Below are 20,404 nucleotides of genomic sequence, written 5' to 3'. Positions count from 1 at the left end.
TTGAGCAATATGTAGTGTTGTCTCTAAAGCATAAAGTAGTAGAAATATGTATTTGATTGATGAGTACTTTTTGTATTTGCAGAATAAAATATTTCATTAGATTATGGATATAATTTGCAAACTACATTGTGTTTATTAACTCGCAAGACATTTGTAAAACATGTATTGTTTGTTGAGTTTTGCCAGGATGTTGGCTCCACATAATCCGCCCATTTCTTTATTCTCTTTTTGGGACTAAACTGAAAAACAATACGTCAAGGCTTTCATCAAGTGACTTTTACTTTGAAATGCCGAACGCTACAAGCGGAAGTCACATTGTTTTCACTCTGTCGACTCAATTTACCGCAAAGTTATGGGAGTCACTGCTAACACCTCTGAGAGGAAACTGAGTTTGGACATATACAGGCTCGGACACTGCCCTGTTTCACCACACTAACAACCGTACTCGCATTGTATGTCCAACATTTGGATTCTATGGGACAATTAGTGTGTTGTTGAAGAAAGGATGTCCAAAATAGACTGCAAAGCTGCCAAAGATATGACAGAGGCGGTAAGTTTGTCTCGTGTGAGCTATGTGCTTTGTTGAAGCATAAACTACACAAACATTTGCGTAAATACTTTTTTCGGACGTGTTGTGTTTTATTTAGATGGAGGAAACGATGCAGCGACTTCAGGGACGATTCCAAGTCATGTCTGAACAGCTGGAGTCCAAAAATATCCTTTTTACAGCCTGTACTTACTGTAACTATCTACACCCACGGTTAGGGTTTTTAACTTAACTGTATGTGCCTATTTTGGGCGTTTCCGGTTTACCAAGGCGCGTGTAGTCTGGTCTCTTGACTGGAAGCGGTGTACCTTTAGCTAAAACACACCTGAGGGCACTACTGATCAAAGATATGTCCTCTCCATAGTCCCCCCTGTCACATACACAACTGTGGTACCATGCACGGCCACTTGAGGGCGTTCAAATCATGTTAAACTGTGGTTTACTGGAAAATACACCATTCTCAACCCATCAAGTTTTTTTTTTTGTTTTTTTAGCGAATCTTTTAATCTTTACATGCATATTGTGCACATTAGATATATATGTGTCAAATGCAACATATGAAAAAAATATATATGAAAAAACTCATGTAAAGACCTTTAAAAGATTAAGGGGCCGTTTACACAACAGCGTCTTTCAGAATCAGAATCCGGTTTTATTGCCAAGTACAATTATATACACAAGGAATTTGACTTGGTGTTTTGGTGCAAAACAATTAACATAAAGGAAGAATAAAAATATTTAATTTAAATAGTAGAAGACATAAGCAATTTAAAAATATAAATGAAAAAACAGAACATAAAGAACACAAAATATATGTGCAAAAGGTGCAATGGAGGAATAGCACAGATGTGCAGAAGTTGGAGTTACAGTGCAAAGTGTCTACAGCCTAAATACAAAATTAACCTATGTTGTGCAGTGTACAGAAATCCAGTCCAGTGTACGTTAATGTAACGCATAAAAACTGATTTAGCCTCACATAAATGTAATGTTTCAGACTCTGGGGCTGAGTGAGAGCCTGTGTCATGTGGGCGGTGGAGGAAGGGGGAGGGCCGGAGTATAGATCATGATGGTGACTGCAGTTGGATTCGTTCGCACAACATTAGCGTTTTCGGGGCCTGAAAATGCAAACTTGAAACCGGGATCCAGAGTGTAATCTTTTGAAAACAACCCCTTCTTTCACTGTGTAAACTGGCAATGCACGGATGCTGTGACATTACTGCCACATAAATATATATATATATATTAACCACCGTGGTTGGATATGTCAATGATTAGCAGCAACATTGATTGTGACAGTGCACTACGTGAAAATGCATGTATTTTCTTCATATGCCAAATATGGTAAAAAGACATGATTTTTTCTTTAGCACAAAACTTCAGCCTCAGTCTTGTATCATTATCATGTGTTATGCCATCATGTGTATGATTATTTAATCGATTATTAATGATCAAACATTTTTTAATAATGCCAAATATTCATTACTTCTCAGAATTTTAACCCTTTAAATACCATTTTTTTTGTCACAATGCCACTGTGTCTAGATGATAAAAAAGAAAAAAAGAATTATTTTCAATATACTCTTTTTTTTTGGATTATCACAGCCTGGGACATGTCACATGCAGCAACGTTGATTGTGACAGTGCACCTAATGAAAATAGCATGTATTTTCTTCTTATGCCAAATATGGTATTGAAAAAAATGACTTCATCAGGTGGAAAATAGTAAAAATGACAAATTCAAGGCAAAAGCTCAGAATGACACCCAGAAATAATACAATGCATGTTTTTATGCTTGATGGCTGTCGGATCAACAATTGCACTTTAAATGGGTTTCAATGGCACACTTTTTGCACTTAACAGTATTCCAAAATCAAGCAAAAATACATAACCTTGCCAAAATGTATGCTATATGGATTAACACAGCCAAAATAATCAAAAAATGAAGAATGAAAAGCGCTAAGGGTTATATAATGTATCAGTATTTGTTGCTGTCTGGTTCTAATTGGAAAACATGTACAAGTCATAGCAGGTTGTTCCTTAACTTTCACACTAGATGAGATGGGAACCCGCATTGACGATCTGGAGAAGAACGTGTCGGAGCTCATGACTCAGGCTGGGATGGAGAAGCAGGCCATTTCCAAGTGACAGCAGGAGGCCCTCAGTTCCTGTGTTCAGTGAGCTGTCATCGTGTGACCTTCAAAAGCCGAGCGGCTCCTGTTACCCTGCCAGCAGTGATGTCACGTTAGTGGTGACTGTAATGTTCCACACATTTATCAAACATTTTGAAATGGGACTTATGAGTTGACATCATTCAACATTCATTATTTTCTAGAAAAAAAATAAATAAATAAAAAAGAGTCTTATTTGTACCCTCAAGGTATAACAAACATGGGATGCATTCACTACCTCATACAAAATTTCCTTTTTTTAATATTTTGAAACGTGAATTGTAATGTGCTGTATCCTCTTTCACATGCTTATAAAGTGCCCCAAGGATGATGTTTTCCTGTAGGCCAACCTGCAAGCTAACATCGTCCTGGTTCCCCTGTCAAAAAGCCTGTGGGATTTTTCCGTTGGATCATTGCAGAAAATAGGCTCTGTGACAAACGAACATTTGTGATACTCACATGTTTTGTTCAGCAAGATCATCTTTAAGAAAGAACCCTGCTTTTAGGATTTCTGAAGCCTAAATGTAGTCACCAATAGTAAAAGCTATCACTAAAACTAACTACACTACAGTCGTGCTGCCACTGCTGCGACACTGTAAAGCAGTCTGATTTAGCCACTTGTTAGTAACCATCTTTTTTGTAGCACATGAAACTCAGTTTGCAAGTGGGATATTTACTTTTGTAGTTTAATGTCAGAAGAAAATGTGAAGGTCTCTTAAGATTGTGTTACTACAGACCTTATTGATGGCGTTTAACCAAAAACCCTATTAAGAAAAAAACAAACGAACAAAAAAACGTCGAGACGAGGCATCCTGAGGTGCTGAAATGCTAACAAATTTGCGGGTTTTAAGAGTCATTACTGGGGTTGCCTATAGAGTAAAAGATACATACAATGCATTCCAGCATGTTGCTGCTCTACAGTGCCTCCAGTGGTCAAACACTCAAAAGGCTGCCCTTAAAGGGACAGTACACCCCAAAATCCAAAATACATATGTTTCCTCTTAGCTGTAATGCTTTTTATTAATTTAGATCATAGTAGTCTTAGTTGCAGTGTGTTGGTGATATCAGATATAGAGATGTCTGCCTTCTCAACAGTATAATGGAACAAGATGGCACTCAGTTTGTGGTGCTCAAAGCACAACAAAAAAACAAGACATTTGAATTATCTTGAGTGACTGTCATGATTTCTGGAGCGAGAAATGAGCAAGACATTGCTGTTTAATTTTCCAAATGTGGTTTTTTTTTGGTTCTTTGAGCACCACAAGCAGAGTGCCATCTAGTTCCATTATATTGGAGAGATATTTCTGCTGCTGATATTTCCAACACTCTGCAACTCACTCCAAAACAATCTAGACTGATAAACAGTACCACAGGTAAGAGGAAAAATATGTATTTTTGATTTTTGGGTGAACTGTTCCTTTAAACACAGAGGAACGCGGTCTTAAAGTCGTAGTACAAAGTACAGTGTGTCAGTCAAGCTAATAAGAGCAAAGCTAAAAAGACAGTCGAGCTACTTGAAGGTACTAACACTGTTCTTTGTCTGGACTCTCAAGCAAAACACACGTACTGTTAGCATGTATGTCTTACAAGTCTCAAAGGTTGCCTGTATCCTGAATATGTCACTTAAAATGTACATGATGGCATCTAAAATTAGACAATGACATTAATGGAAGAAAATGGAGTTTTGAGAAATGACTCAAACTGCAGCCTAAATGTTGTATATTGTCTGTTAACAAAAATTGTAGCACTGGTTTTGTATCATTTGCACAACAGTAATCCAAATAGTATTCTTCAGCATAGTGGTTACACCTTAATAATGTCCCCATGAAACTGTTTTGAATACAAAGTGAGCTATCCAGTGGCCTTAAAGCTGTGCACGTTGGAAGTTTTGATTCTTACTCATACAGGAGGTTGACATGATGCTAACAGACACAATAGAACTCGCAAACTGAAGTATATAATATTCTACTGTTTTATTGATGACTTTAACTTATTTCGATTTCTGGGAGAACATACTGTTTATCATATCTATGCAATTTATTTCTCAGCAGATTATTATATTATTTAACGTATAAATGTATGTGTGTGTCTTCCTCTGCTTTATCTGTGTAACCGCTGTTAACCCTTTGAAACCTGAGCAAATTGGCTTGATTTCTGTCAAAAACATGGAGAGAAGGCGATGAGCAATGGATGAAGAAATGACCCAAAACGTAGGAAGAAATTAGTAGAAGGTACAAAAAAGAAGAAAGTTAGGGGAAAAAAAAACTAAATGACCCTGAAAAAGTGCTTGAAAAGTATAATAATTCTGTTACATAATTTTAAATATTCAATTATGATAATTAAAAGTACAGTTTTTTTTCAGAGCTTTTCTGTGTTTTTCCCTAGCTTTTTAAAAATAATTTTCTAAATCTACTAATAATTAAGAAAAGTGATTTTGCTCCAGATTTCAAAAGGGTTGATGCATATGATGTTGCACTCAGATCGGCATATTTTTAATCACTGTGCACCAAAGTTAACACGCAACAGCCAAATAAAGATTTAAAAAAAAACAACCTTTTGTCAGAGTTTTCAGCCAAATCATGTTTTGCTATTTTTTCATACTTGCTCGTACAGTTACATTTTGAAGAATGCTTCTGTGATTTAAAAACAAATAATTGAATAGCTGCATTTATGTCACTAAAAAGTCATATATCAGATGAACGCATATAAAGTTGATTTCCATAGTGTTTGGGATCATTTTCTGTGACTTGGCAAAAAAGTAAAAGGGATCATTTAACACAAGACCTGTCTTCCAAGTGTGAAAATTTAAAATATTAAGTTAAAAGCAAGTAAAGCAGATGAGGTGTTACAAGCAATTAAGTCAATGCCCTCGGGAAAAACTCCAGGTTTAGACGGATATTCAGTCGAGTTCTATAAGGTTTTCTGGGTGCAAATTGAGCCACTTTTTATGCCTATGATCACAGACTTCTTTGAAAATGGAACTCTTCCTGACACCATGAAGACAGCAATAATATCATTAATACATAAGAAGGACAAAGATGCTGCTGAATGCGCGTCATTTCGCCCTATTTCGTTACTCCCAGTTGACTTTAAGATATTATTAAAATTAATTGCACGTAGGCTGGAAGACTTGTTGCCCCAGATCATTAACTCTGACCAGTCCGGCTTTGTGAAAGCACGCTATGCATCTGACAATATCCGGAGGTTATTAGATATAATTGACCACTCGGCCCTACATAACAGAACAGCTTTACTACTTTCGCTTGATGCAGAAAAAGCGTTTGATAGGGTCGAGTGGTCATATTTGTTTGCCGTTTTGGAGAAATTTAACCTTGGCGAAAAATGCATTGGGTGGGTCAGATCTGTGTATAGCAACCCAAAAGCTAAAATATGTGTAAATGGTACCCTCACCGAAACATTTGATCTGTTTCGAGGTTGTCGGCAAGGGTGCCCATTATCTCCATTTTTATTTAACCTGGCAATTGAGTCACTCGCAGAAGCCATACGGGCTAATGAAGAGATTGCTGGTATCAATATTGGAAAAACAAAGAACAAAATTTCGTTATATGCTGATGATATAATTCTATATTTAACCAACCCTGAGCGATCAATCCCAGCAGTATTAGAACTTATCACTAAATTTGGAACAATATCCGGCTATAAAGTCAACTTGACAAAATCTAAAGCTTTATTAATTAATTCATCAGTCTCTAGTAAACTCAGGGCCATTTTACCATTCACCTGGGCTCAAAACAGCTTTAAATATCTTGGGGTGAACGTGGCTATAAAACTTAAAGATCTTTACACTATAAATTACATTCCATTGCTTAAAAAGATTCAGGAAGAATTAGAACATTGGAAAATGCTCCCCATTTCATTTCTCGGACGAATTAATGTAATTAAAATGAATGTTCTGCCCCGTCTTAGCTATCTATTTCAGTCACTGCCCTGTTATCTGGATAAAACGTTCTTCAAATCTATAAATAAAATGTTAACCTCTTTTATCTGGAGGAATTCCCTACCAAGAATAGCTTTTAAAACTTTAACAAAGTCTAGAGAGAAAGGAGGACTGGCATTACCAGATTTACAGATGTACTACTGGGCCGCCCAGACAAAGGGCCTGATTAGCTGGGTGCAAAAACGCAATAACGCACATTGGATAGATATAGAAGAAGAACTCTGTACTCCTATTTCCACATCCTGGCTACCATTCATAAACAATATAAGTTCACTACATCAAATAAAGAAAACATATGTAGTTTACAACACAATTTTGGCAAAATCTCCAGGTTTTCCCCCTTATCCTCAAACCCAGATCTACCACCATCAATTGGTAGTTCCTTGTTCGCAAAGTGAAGAGAGAAGGGTATATGTCAGCTCCAACATTTGTTTGTAAAGGAAACACTCAAATCTTTTACAGACTTAATGTCAGAATACAGAATTCTGAAACAGGACTTTTACAAATATTTACAAATTCGCCATTATTTAATACCCTGAAAAGAGAAAATCGTCTGTCCTTGGAGCTGACAAATTTCGAAAAGATTTTGGTGAAATCTACAACATTAAAAGGAAAAATCTCTGTAATTTATAATGCTTTATTAGACCATCACAGCTCTTCATTGATCCCACTTAGGAACATATGACAGAGGGATATGGGATGTGCTTTTGATGAAGATCAGTGGAATGCTATTTGCCAGAATGTTTTTTCCTCATTGTCCTGCAATAAAATAATTGAACAAAATTATAAATTCATGCACAGGATATACCTTACTCCACTCCGTTTATGTAAAATGTTTCCTAACTCATCTTCCAGATGTCATTGTTGTAAAACATGTAAAGGGACAATAATGCATGTTTTTTGGGATTGCAGGAAATTAAAATATTTCTGGAAGGCAATACATGATTTAACTGTTAAGGTTGTGGAAACGCCGTTGGACATTACACCAACACAGTACCTCTTTGGTACGGAACTGGACAAGACACTGGACGCCACACACAGGAAGAGGATTACCATGATATCTTATATAGCAAAGAAATGCATCTTGCTCAAATGGAATCAACAAAGACCCCCATCATTTGACTTGTTTAAAGAAATCTTAAATGAAACTTTAAGACTGGAGCAACGCACATATACTCTAAAAAACAAGGGGGATGCCTTCCAGAAGATATGGGAACCACTTATGGACCTCTGACACACATCATCAGGGTTTGGCATGCTCAAATACTACTTTCAGAGGATGAACTGTGACCATGGACTGATTTAATTTACTCTGCTGTACTTCTTGTTGTTGTCTGTCATGTATTAGTTTCTTATGTTTTATGTTTTCTTTTCTTTTCTTTTATTTTATTTGTGTATTTTTCTCTTCATCTCCCTGATTGTATGTTCTGAAATTTAAAAACTAAATAAAAAGATAATTGAAAAAAAAAAAAAAGCAAGTAAAGCTGTACAGTTTACACAAATATCCAATGATTAAGACCTAAACACTCTATATTTACTGTAGTTTTCCATTTTTTTTAAACATTTGAATGTCATGAAATCGAGACACAGTTCCATGTTTGACATTGATTGTGTCCTGAGGTATGGCAACACCACTTGGACAAACCACATGCAGAACTGCAGTGAACTACTTGTAGTGTACCAGTAATAATAAGAACATTTTTTTATTTTATATATGATTATGATTACATTTGCTGATGATAATTTTTCAAATGGCGGTTGCCTGTTAAAGCATAGCAAATTTGTTTTTTAGTTATATTGGGTGGGTGGGGGCATTCCCCCAATATGTATAATGTATGTTCCCCCAATGTATAATAATTACCACCTTGTGGATCCAGGCACTTCGTGATCCATTCAAATCATCATGGTGCTGGAATTTATTCTGCATTGGCTGTTTTTTTTGGGGAAGTTTTTCATTCTCCACTGTAAAGGTCCAAGGACAGACATGTCTTGTGTTGTAAAGCTCTTCGAGGCTAAGTGTGATTTGTGAAGTTGGATTTAATAAATTGAAATTACTAGTTGTGCAGCCCCTGGATCATGCCTTGTGATTGGCCTATAATAACTTTTGACTTGATTAATCTGTATAGCCTTTGGATAAGAAATGTGCTATATATAAAATTAATTGCTAAATGCAAACTGTATGATGATTCAATTATCATGCACTTAAGCATCTGTTGCCCTGCATGACACAGTGGGTGTGCTTTCACCATACATAAACTGATTTAGCTTAAAGAGGCCATATTATGCTAATTTTCGGGATCATATTTGTATTTTGGGGGCCTACTAGAATAGGTTTTCATGCATTAATGTTCAAAAACAAAACACATCATGTCTCATACTGCCCTTTGCTTCAGCACCTCTGTCTGAAACAGCAGCTTTGTTCCAAACTGTTCCCTATCACAAACATAGTGCACTATATAATTTGTTTGCCATTTTGTAGTGGTGTTCCAATTCTGAGCGTATAATTTCATCCACAATGTAGTGCAATATAAATAAATAGAGTATACATATAATGTACCCTACATTTTACTCCTGCATACAACAATGCAATCAAGTAATGCATTTCTGGAGGAAGATAATTCTAGCGTAGTGCCTGAAATCTCTTGGTTATTCCCTGTATAGTTCACTTGATACACACAACATAGAGAAGAGTGAGTGGGTGAGTTTCCAACACAGCTAGTATGTCTGAGCTTATGTCCTGCTGAAAACTGAAACTTTCGCTCCATTATACCTCCTCGCTGATCTGTATAGACCATACAATCACAGACTGGGCGGACGTTTAATCTCTCCTTTAATCACCACAGGAGACATTAACAGAGCCGAAGCAGTTTCTGTAGAAAACATTACAGCTGGGCAGGATGGGGTCATATTTAGCATGAGTGTGACCATTAGATGATGTGTTATAATGTGTAAAATGGGCCATTTAAAGTTTGGGGGTCCCTGCCCCTCTGGAATTTAGAGCCAATGACTGCAAATGATTTCAAACTGTACTTGACAGGTAGCAACTGATTTGATTGGTCTATGGTTGCTATGGTGGGCGGAGCAATGCCTCAGCTCAATGCTGCACCAGAAACCTGCATGGTGAGTACCATGGCATACCAAATCTTACTCAACAATGATGGAAGGATGATAAAGCAATAAAAAACGGGTGTACATATAAAAATAATGATGCATAATATCTATCTTAATGATATTTATCAGAAATAATGCTTTTAGTGTGCCATATGAACATATTTTTGGGAAAAATTAGACTTATGTTAGTGGCTCAATTTACCTTAACCTACTGAGGAAGTTGGGCCACATGGTTTCAGCTAAAATGGGCCATTCTCTGTGTCACACACTAACACACAAACAAATACCTGTGTGTGTGTGTGTGTGTGTGTGTGTGTGTGTGTGTGTGTGTGTGTGTGTGTGTGTATGCACACACATATGTGCACAGGCACGCACACACACACACACAAACTTTCAAACTCTCTAAAGCGCAACCCAGAGCTCGGGATTTGCAAGCCAGAGGTTCTGCCTGCGGCACGGGCTGCTGGCCTGAACAAAGTGGTGGTCAGTGGTTTAACCAATATGAGAGTCTTTTGGTCGGGCTAGGAATTGAAGACATACCCTCACATTTATGAAACTGCGACGAGTCCGGGCTTCAGGACCAGTTCAGCTCAACAAAAGTTGTTGGACAAGTCGGCCAGCCATGTGTGGAGGTGTGTGCCGGAGAGAAGGGGGAGACAATGACTTGTCTGGCAGCATTAAACGCTGAAGGAACATACAGCCACACCATGGTCATTTTTAAGGGGAAGTGTGTACGTAAGGAGTGGCTCCAGGGATGCCCGGAGAACACCAGCGTAAGGTGTTCAGACAATGGCTGGATTACCTCTGACCTCTGCCAGGAGTGGGGTCAAATGTTCATTCAGTCCCTCCCTAGGGATGACCCCAGGCCCCGCCTTCTCCTCCTCGATGGCCACAGTAGCCACATGTGCAACCTGGAGTTCATCAGGCTACTGAAGAGCAAGAGCGAGGCTACTGAAGAGCAAGAGCGTGCACATTATGTGCTACCCTGCCCACACAACCCACGCGCTGCAACCGGCAGACAAGGACATCTTCAAGAGTCTGAAACACCACTGGGACCAGGAGGGGAGGAAGTGGACAAGGATGATGGCTGGACAGAAACTGCCTAGGACGGAATTTTTTGCAGTGTTCAGCAGGGCTTGGGCAAAGGCTGCCACCATTGAAAATGCCCAGGCAGGGTCCCGGGGGATGGGGATGTTCCCTCTCAACAAAGATATCCTTCCTGTGACAGCTTTTGCCCCCAGCAATACCAACGAAAGAGTGCCATCCACTCTCCCACCCCCGCCCACTGGACCACCATCGCCCCTGCTGACCTCGACCCAATCTGCCCTGCAGCCATCGGTCCAGCCCTCTGGACATCAGCCCTCCCACCCTCCAGCCAGACCACTGTCGCCTGCCGATCCGCCAGCCAGACCTCAGACCCCTGTTACCCTGACACCTCTGCTACCTCCTGTGGAACCACTCTACTTTTTCCAAAATGACCATGAGGAGGTGTTGTTTGTGCTGGAGGAAGATGGTGACCTTTTCAGTCAGTTTACACCTCAGGAAGAAACCCACTCCCAGGATGAGGGACCTTCCACCTCCACAGTAAGTGATATTTTATACAAAGCTACTGTAAAACATAGGCTACACGCACACACACGCACGCGCACACATACACAAACAATAAAGTCCCTATCAAATGTACACTTAATGTCTTATTTCTTAACATAGGCTATTTCTGGGAATTATTTTCTTTCCTTTTAGTCTGTGAGATCGGTCACATTTACTGACTTGATCCCAGAGCCGCGAAGGGAGAGGGCCATCAGAAGGAGAATGACGCCACCATCATACAACCTCACAAGTGAGCAACACATTGAATATATCAGAACAAAAGAGCTAGCCAGAAAGAAACAAGACAGCGAGCAACAAAAAGAAAAAAAGCAGGACAACAAGAATGATAAGAGGGAGAAATCACCCAGCAAAGTCTGCAAGACCCACTACGGTGACCAAGGTGATCCGAAGGCTACACCTGGTTCCATGAGAGCTGTGCTGAAGAGAATGGTATTTGTGATGATGATGGCTTCATTTGCAAAGACTGTGTCTGAAAAACCTTTTCATCATGCGCACACACACCAGTGACATCAGCTGACATCTTGGCTTTGATATTTGGAAATGATAAATGTGTTGTTGTTGTCTTTATAGATGTGTTGTTTTAACACACACACACACACACACACACACACACACACACACACACACTCCACTTATATCAGTTCATCAATAATATATGCTATTTGAAAATGAATTTAAGTATTTTGTGGGTAATTTGTGGGTTTTATACAATTTAAATGTTATGTTGCTGTATTAGCAGATGTATTTTAAAATTAATGTTGATGATAAATGACTCGAAATGACTCTCTTCCCAGTTTGACTGGCCCATTTTACCTGATCTGCTGGCTCATTTTACCTGAACACTGCTCATGAAAATAAGTTGGCACGGCTGAGGTATCAAGACCTGTAGGGCCTAAATAATTGTAATTTATTACATTCTTTCAACACAAAGTTATCAAAAACAATCACTATTAATCATAAAAGCACATGTAAATGGCATATATGTTTTTTGTTAGTGTCCCAAGCTAAGTTTACCAAAAAGTGGCCGATATCACCCTAAATGTCTGCAGAAAACAATCAGATTCGGGAGCTCGTTGATCTCTGAGCTGAAAATGAGATCTTTCGCTGTATAAGAGGGATGCTGGATGATGCAAATAACATGGATAAATTTGTTACATTTCAATGTTATGCTGCAAAACTTGGGCCCTCTGAAATTGCATAGAAACATGGTCAATGCCATTCACTTCACCCACCAGTGCCCAAACACACACATACACACACAGCTGTCCAAGGAGAGGTGATCTCCCTTGGAATGGTCTTTGCCTGATGTTGATCGAAGGGTTATGGCGAGTTGTTCCTCGTCTCCTTGAGCTTGGGCTGAACACCTGATGCTGATCTGGGTCTGTGAGGCCCACTGTAACATCCTCAGCTACATGTATAGTTTATGTTACTTTTATGTGATGTCACTAATTTTAGTTTGTTTATTTTATCTATTTTTTTAAAAATATTTTTTATAAATAATAATAATAATAATAATAATAATAATAATAATAATAATAATAATTATTATTATTATTATTATTATTATTATTATTGTTATATAATCCAATATTAATAATACGAATAATAAAATGAATCAATAAATAAAATTAACTTCATGTTTGTTGATTGTTGAGATTTTTACATTGTCTTTGATGTAGAAATAAGAGGATAAGCTCTTCTCATTTCCCTGTCATCTATACATTTTTATTTTTATGACCATAAACACCACTATTATCATTATTTTCATTATCAAAATTCGAGATCTAAACCTATAACCAAAAGAAAAAAACTGCAACAAGTACAAAAGGGGCAAAAGAAATAAAGATAAATAAAGAAATGTCTGAATAAAAACTTCAATAAGTTAAGTTGAACAGGTTGTTTTTAATTCTATACAACCCAAAAAATGTACTACATTAAAAATATATCCCACAGCCATCTAGCAGACCAAACTTCAACCAGTTTAGAAAATATATGTCGTTCCCACTTCTAGGTACAATCATTCTCTCATTTTCTCTTACTGAGTCCACCTAATTGTTATATTCTCTCAGGCTGTCCTCATAAGCTGTTAGTACATCTTTCTACAAAAAGTAGTGCTTCCAAAAACATACATATCACATGTATTCAGGGTTCAGGGAGAAAAAAAACAAACAAAAACAAAACAACCCCAAATCGCCTGCAAATGACAGAGATGCCAATTCACACGGGACTAATATTATACCATGACCTTTGTGTTTGCTGAAATATGATAGGTAGGTTACCCTGGAATTTTGACTTTACAAATAACAGACATGCTTTAGTATGGTCAGTCATCGCTTTAGCATGGTCAGTGACTTTAAAGCATCATGTCTCTTAACATAAATATTTTCTGTGGAACAACAGGGATATTCTTTATTAAAATAAAATGCTATTCCCTTACACATGGTTTGAAAATAACACTTATTTCTGTGAAACTTCATAGCGTCATAGAAGGATCTTTAGGCCTAATTCATTATGAATGCAAAACGGATCAGGTACTCACACATCTGTTTTGTCCAAGTTGAGTTGCCGTAGGTACCTGTCAAGAATGGCGGACCGCTCGCACATGCGCATAATGGCTCAGGTAGGCATCACGCAGCAGCAGCAGCAGGAAAAAGCACTAAGCTAAAGCTCACTGTACTTCAAAATAAAAGCTCACTGTACTACAAAAAAAATAATTCCTTTTATTTTTAAGTGACACATTCGTTCATTCAGGACGGACTTGTGACCGACTTTTGGACCCTGACCTGCTAGTTAAGAACCACTGATCTAGAACATCTTTCACCATCTATGTAGCAGCTCCAGCCTGTTTGCCCTATAACATCACAAATTTAATTTTAGCACTCACGCTTTTGGATTTCATGTTACACAATGGTAACAAGATGAATTTCTCAATGGGCATAGTTCCCCTTTTATTTTAAAGCCTATCAGTGTAATGATACCAGCTTTACTGAGGACAACATTTCTGTACATTTACATACACTCATGTGCATAACCCTCAAACATGTGTGGTTATGTAAATGCCTGTTTGATGAGTCATTCAGTGACCACGAGTTCAGTGTCTTGACGATCAACAGAATTAGCACCAGCAAACACTAGTGCTAATATGAGAAAAGGCCCAGAAGGCACAGTCACTGATAACCTTTTAGTGGTCACAGAGCTGCTGATTTGAATCATATCTCCCTCTAGTGGTCACATGTGCTCATTACAGTGATTCTGTGTGTCGCTGATCTTGGTCCTGAAGTTTCAAAGTTCATCACCTGTATGTGTGAGTAAGGGTGATTGTAGCATCAATCACAATAAATACTTAGATTTACACAAAAAACCCAACAGTATGTGTCAAAAAGTATGTGGACAGGTCTCACACCAGAGCAGTTGAGGCTGTTATATAGCAGCACAGTTGTGCCCGTGGTTTTGAATTGACATGTTTAAACTTTTCAAACTTAAGCAAGCTGTTTTTTTTTTTTTTTTTTAAATCAAGCTACTTTTCAAGACAAAGGGAAAAAAAGTTACAAGAAAATCACCTGAAATAGCCAAATAATAAATAAATACATAAAATAAAAAGGAAAGTGCCCTAGGAAATATATGTATATTAATTCTAACTTTATTATTACAAACATAATTTTTGGGACATTTTCCTTAATTTTTTTGCATTATTTTCTAATAATCCTCCCATCTTTCAAATCAAATGAAACCACCAACCACCAACCACAGTTTTCAAAGGGTCATATATCTCGTGAAAGGCGTCTGAACACAGCACAAGAAAACTGATCGATCCAGATTTGAAAGGATTAACGTTTCCATATATTTTGTGCTCAGATGTTAACATACTTCTGGCTATTTATTGTTTATTTTATGAGGTCATTGTGGTTGTTGATGCATTTGCAGAGTTTGTGCTGTGGATGGCAGTGTTTATTAATTTTGCCACTGCTGATCTTTTATCATGTTCAGAAAATTGACAGCCACCAAATCAGCTCTAACACCACCAGAGATAGAACAATGAATCAGACTAAATATGCAAAATAATATATCTCTTACATTCCTAGTTTTTTATTTAGTAAACACGCATGCTTAAACGTGAATGTGTGTGTGTGTGTGTGTGTGTGCACGTGTAAAAAGGTGGGTACATATGTGCATGTGTGAGTGTACTTCAAATACCAGATAGCCTCGCTGTCATGCTCGGCAAAGCCAAAGAGCAAGAACGCTGCTGACCGTGTTGCTATGGCAACCTGTGCTGAGGCAGACACTCGTCAGTGTGTGTGTTTGTGTGTGTGTTTACCCATATGTGTGGCAATGTGTACTTGGAAGACTGCCAAGACAGAGGAGAGGAGAGGAGAGGGGAGGGTGAAAAAAGTGTGTTAAGCTGATGTGTCCTGCTCTCTGCACAGTGTAAGCAACGGAGACACTTTTAGCATTGCACGATACTACTTCAGCAGTTGGGGCGGTAAATGGAGCTCACACACTCTTCTCCCCCGCGTTGGAGTGCAGAGTGGGTGTGTGGAGAGCTGTGGCTGGCTACGAGTGGGAAGCTGAGAGATTCAGCCCTGTGACCCTCGCCAGTCGCTCTCCACTGGGAGGGACGGCCTCTGATGGCTGTCTGCATGGTTAGCACTCGGCAAGGGAGAAGCACTTTACGGAGTGTATTAGTGTGTGTGTGTGTGTGTGTGTGTGTGTGTGTGTGTGTGTGTGTGTGTGTGTGTGTGTGTGTTGCATGAGGGTGTGGACACTTGTTTGCCCTATTTCTCCCTCTCCCTCCTTTGCACACTTCACTTACGAGGTGAAACAAAGTAAATGTCAATAGTCTAAAGTGGCTTCCTCTCTCCTCTCATTATCCTCACATCCTTGCATCCATCCATCTGTCCATCCATCCATCCATCCATCCATCATCAGTCTGTCCATCCATCGGTCCATCCATCCATCCATAATGAGTCTGTCCATCCATCCATCCATCCATCCATCCATCATCAGTCTGTCCATTGATCCATCCATCCATCCATCCAATAGTCTGTCCATCGATCCATCCGTCCATCCATCCAACAGTCTGTCCATCCATCCAAAGTAAATGTCAGTAGTCTAAAGTGGCTTCCCCTCTCCTCTCATTATCCTCACATCCTTGCATCCATCCGTCTGTCCATCCATCCATGCATCCATCCATCATCAGTCTGTCCATCCATCGGTCCATCCATCCATCCATCCATCATCCATAATCAGTCTGTCCATCCATCCATCCATCCTCCATAATCAGTCTGTCCATCCATCCATCCATCCTCCATAATCAGTCTGTCCATCCATCCATCCATCCATCCATCCATCCATCCATCCATCATCAGTCTGTCGATCGATCCATCGTCCATCCATCCAACAGTCTGTCCATCCCTCCATCCATCCATCCATCCATCCTTTTGATATTTAAAGGGAAGATGCTCTGTGTGTGTGTGTGTGTGTGTGTGTGTGTGTGTGATTGGCTGATAGAGGTTTCCTCTCCTCGGTGAGAAAACGCACCTTCACATATCAGATCAGATGTGTCAGCTCTGTGAGGAGTGAGTCAAGAAAAAGACAGATTTGAAATGCGTGCTGTTTAAGGACATGTACTGTCTTGGTCCCTACTTTGTCCTTTAACAGTTCTCACCTGTCCTTCCTGTTTTTCTCCTCTTCTTAGCTCACACCCCCTTTCATATTTTCTCTCTCTTTCACTCTCTCTCTTTCTCTCTCTCTCTGCACTCCTTTTGGCTCTGTTTTCCTCCTGCCACTGACTAATCTTCAGGGCAATACTGACTTGGGGGGCCGTGTATTTTATACAGATTAGATTATAATATAACACTCCCATTGAGTGTATATTTTTTATAACTATGTTATAATAATACTTTTCAGGTTTGTTTGTCTCCTAGGCCGGTTCTAGGCATGGGCATGGGGTGGATGCCAAACATTGGTATCTTTAGCAATGAAAAATGTTCATTTTAAATGGTTATCGTCACTATGGCAGGAATACTCAACTTGCTTTTCCTGGGGGCCACTTTTGCAAAATGACAGGAGGCTGGGGGCCAGTTTCTGAAGCCCTATACGTGTTTCTAGGATTTTAGGACATCTCTACGATTTTAGGACGATTTGAAGATTTTAGGACATTGCTCAAGATTTTATTTTGGTCTAGGATTTTAGGATATTTTAAAGATTTCAGAACATTTCAAAGATTTAAGGACATTTCTCAGATTTTAGGACATGTCTAGGACTTAAGACATTTTAATAAATTTAGGGTATTTCTCGGATTTTAAGACATTTCTCAGATTTTGGGGCTATTTCTAGGATTTTAGGATGTTTTTCAGACTTTAGAACATTTCTAGGATTTTAGGACATTTTTAGGATCTTAGGACACTAAAATGGTGCTTCTACTTTGAGGATACTAAAAGTACAAAAACAATTCCCAGTGTGAATCATTCTATTCTATTTTTTTCATTTTGAATTAGAAAATGGTTGGGGGGGGGCACCTGGCACCCTGTGGGGGGCCAGATTTGGACTGCGTGCTGTGGGTTGAGTATTACTGCCATAGTGCATAAAAAGGCACAAAACTGAGCTTGTTCATCAAAAAGCTTTGTACAAAAACATAAAACAGTTAAGCATGTGCTTAAGACGAACTCATCTCATCACCTACCAACATCTCTTACTGCCCCCTTATTAAAAACAGTCTAGAACTGGGCCTGTTTGTCTCTCGTGTTCAGTAGTTGCACTATTATCCCAAATAGCGGCAGTCTGACTTTTCTGTGCAACACAGGAAGCTGCAGACTGTAAAAGTCTCCTCAAACGTTGCATCTTCTGTGGACAAGGTCAAACGCAGTGAGAGCAGCTCTCGTCTGCGGGAGACTTCCTTCATCTCTGACAACACTGAAAGCCACAAATCTCACAGACAAACCAAAGAGAGCGAGAACCCAGAGAGGTGTTGGGAGAGATGAGAGGTAAAAATAGATGGGTGCTCTCTTTTGCAACACACAAACAAACACACACACACACACACACACAGATATAGGGGGGACACCTGTGTGTCGCTGACCACCTGAGGCTCTTTGATTCCTGTTGCGCTTTAATCTGCGCTGTGCTCTTGCCTGGCTTTGAAGTGAAAATCCCGGTCACCTTCGCCTCTCGCTCTCCTTCATTCACTCCCTCTCTCTCCACACACACAAACACACCACAAATGACCACCACCTGTTATCTTTGTCATAGTAAACACAGACATGCAGCTTGTCCAGCAGCCCAGCTCTCATTCATATATTCTATTCTGTTCTACTGTGCCTGAGGCGAGCTGTGCCTAAATTTACCCCGGCAGATATTTTAGGGCCTGTGTAACATACATCACCTTCTGTCTGCTGTAATACATTTATATCTACAAGAATAGAAACTGATTTCCAGCTTTGTTCTGCCACAGAAGTCTTGTCATGGCAGAGAGCCGTGAAGAAGAGGTCGGCAGGGGAGGAGGCAGAAAGGACTACGGATTTTTATGTAATATAGATTTAATCATTTTTCTTTTTTTTTCATCATTGCTTGTCAATTGGAGCGCCCATCATCACTATATATATATATGTAAAACCTGCTGCCCTTGTAATAATAATTTGTATACTATCCATGCACTCACTATCCACAATTAATTTGTCACCACACTGAGAATTAAGTATAATCTAACATTTGAATAAATATATCTACCTTATCCATACAATAAGCTAACATTGCCCTGTGTTAAAGGAAGACTTCGTCCCCAAAATGACTATTTGCATATCAGTAACTCACTATGTGTTACGCTGAATTCGTAAAGAATTTATTCATTTATTCATTCTCTGGCAAGCCTCCTCGGTGACTCCAAGAATCCAGAAAGAACAAAAATTCTCGATGAATTTAAGCTATAAGGGTCCATTTTAAACCCTTTGAAACCTGAGCAAACTGGCTTGATTTCTTTTAAAAACATCATGTAATCATGATGTGTCTTTTTGTGGTTTTGTGTCTCTTTGTGATCACTTTGTGTACCCTTGTAGTTGTTCTGTGTGTTTTTAAGGTAACTTTGTAAGGTAATTTTGAGTCTGTTTTGTTTTTTAGTGTTGCTTTGTAGTTATTTTGTGTCTTCTTGTGGTTGTTTTTTGTCTTTATTGTATTTGTTTGTTGTCTCTTTGCAGTTCTTTTGCATCTCCCGTCTTTTTGTGGTCATTTTGAGTCTCTTTCTGACACTCTGGGCCCATTCAGTAATCCATCATGCTGAGGGGTTGCAAGATGATCTCCGGGACAGGAAAAACATAGATCAGACCAAACATAGATCTGCTGCACAGCACTAATTATTTTTCACACTTTTCTCTATTCTTTGCTTGTTTTTAATTTGCAATGTATTATTAGTTGGTATAAAACATTTTTGCCAATACTAATGGAAGTAATGCAAACACATCTTTCTTCTCGAGAAACACTTTACGTACAGTTCATTGTTCTATTGACAAAAATAAAGCGTCCACTTTGTTAATGCAAAAGCATGTTTAACAGATAGTTCCACATCAGCTGCAGCTGTCTTGTTTCCAAAAAGTGATTCAGTGTTGCTCTTCTTTACGGTGTTCATCTCAATTATACCCCACATTAGATTAACTTGTAATCTGCCAGATGGTCTCAGACTGCTAAAAATCTGTCCAGGCGGGCCAGAGCATGGATGTATACAGAGAACTGGATACAGCATTTGAGGCAGCAGCCTGTTCATTCGGCCTGTGCTCACTCCAAACTCGTCAAATAGCACGGCTCAGTCAGTGCTGTTGGCGTACGAGTGTGATGCCAAAAGCCACCTTCCTTGTCCAACCGGAACGACAGTGGACGTCGTCAGATGCTCGGACAGAATTGTGTGTTGTTGATCATACGCTGGCAGCCGGCCTGATGGCACCGAGCACATCCACATGCAACGCTCACTGGGGGCATCACTTGAGAACATGGCCAGATGAAACTGGTTGCATGCACACAAAA

At 39.1% G+C, this 20,404-nt stretch overlaps 1 protein-coding gene and 1 pseudogene across 1 annotated transcript; both read left to right on the top strand.

The window, feature by feature from the left end:
• The first annotated feature begins 323 nt into the window (after positions 1-323).
• On the top strand, positions 324-5,267 carry hsbp1l1 (heat shock factor binding protein 1 like 1). The gene is made up of 3 exons (XM_088090894.1): positions 324-550; positions 648-714; positions 2,598-5,267. The coding sequence occupies exons 1-3, from the start codon at positions 506-508 to the stop codon at positions 2,690-2,692; spliced, it is 207 nt and encodes a 68-aa protein (XP_087947020.1). The 5' UTR covers positions 324-505; the 3' UTR covers positions 2,693-5,267.
• Positions 5,268-9,954: 4,687 nt separating this feature from the next.
• Positions 9,955-18,375, top strand: LOC148186589 (uncharacterized; annotated as a pseudogene).
• Positions 18,376-20,404: the final 2,029 nt, after the last annotated feature.

This window comes from Plectropomus leopardus, chromosome 17 (assembly GCF_026936395.1).
Source record: "Plectropomus leopardus strain MGB_pleo_1.0 chromosome 17, ASM2693639v1, whole genome shotgun sequence".
Lineage (NCBI taxonomy): Eukaryota > Metazoa > Chordata > Actinopteri > Perciformes > Serranidae > Plectropomus > Plectropomus leopardus.
This window is presented reverse-complemented; position numbering and strand designations above follow the sequence as displayed.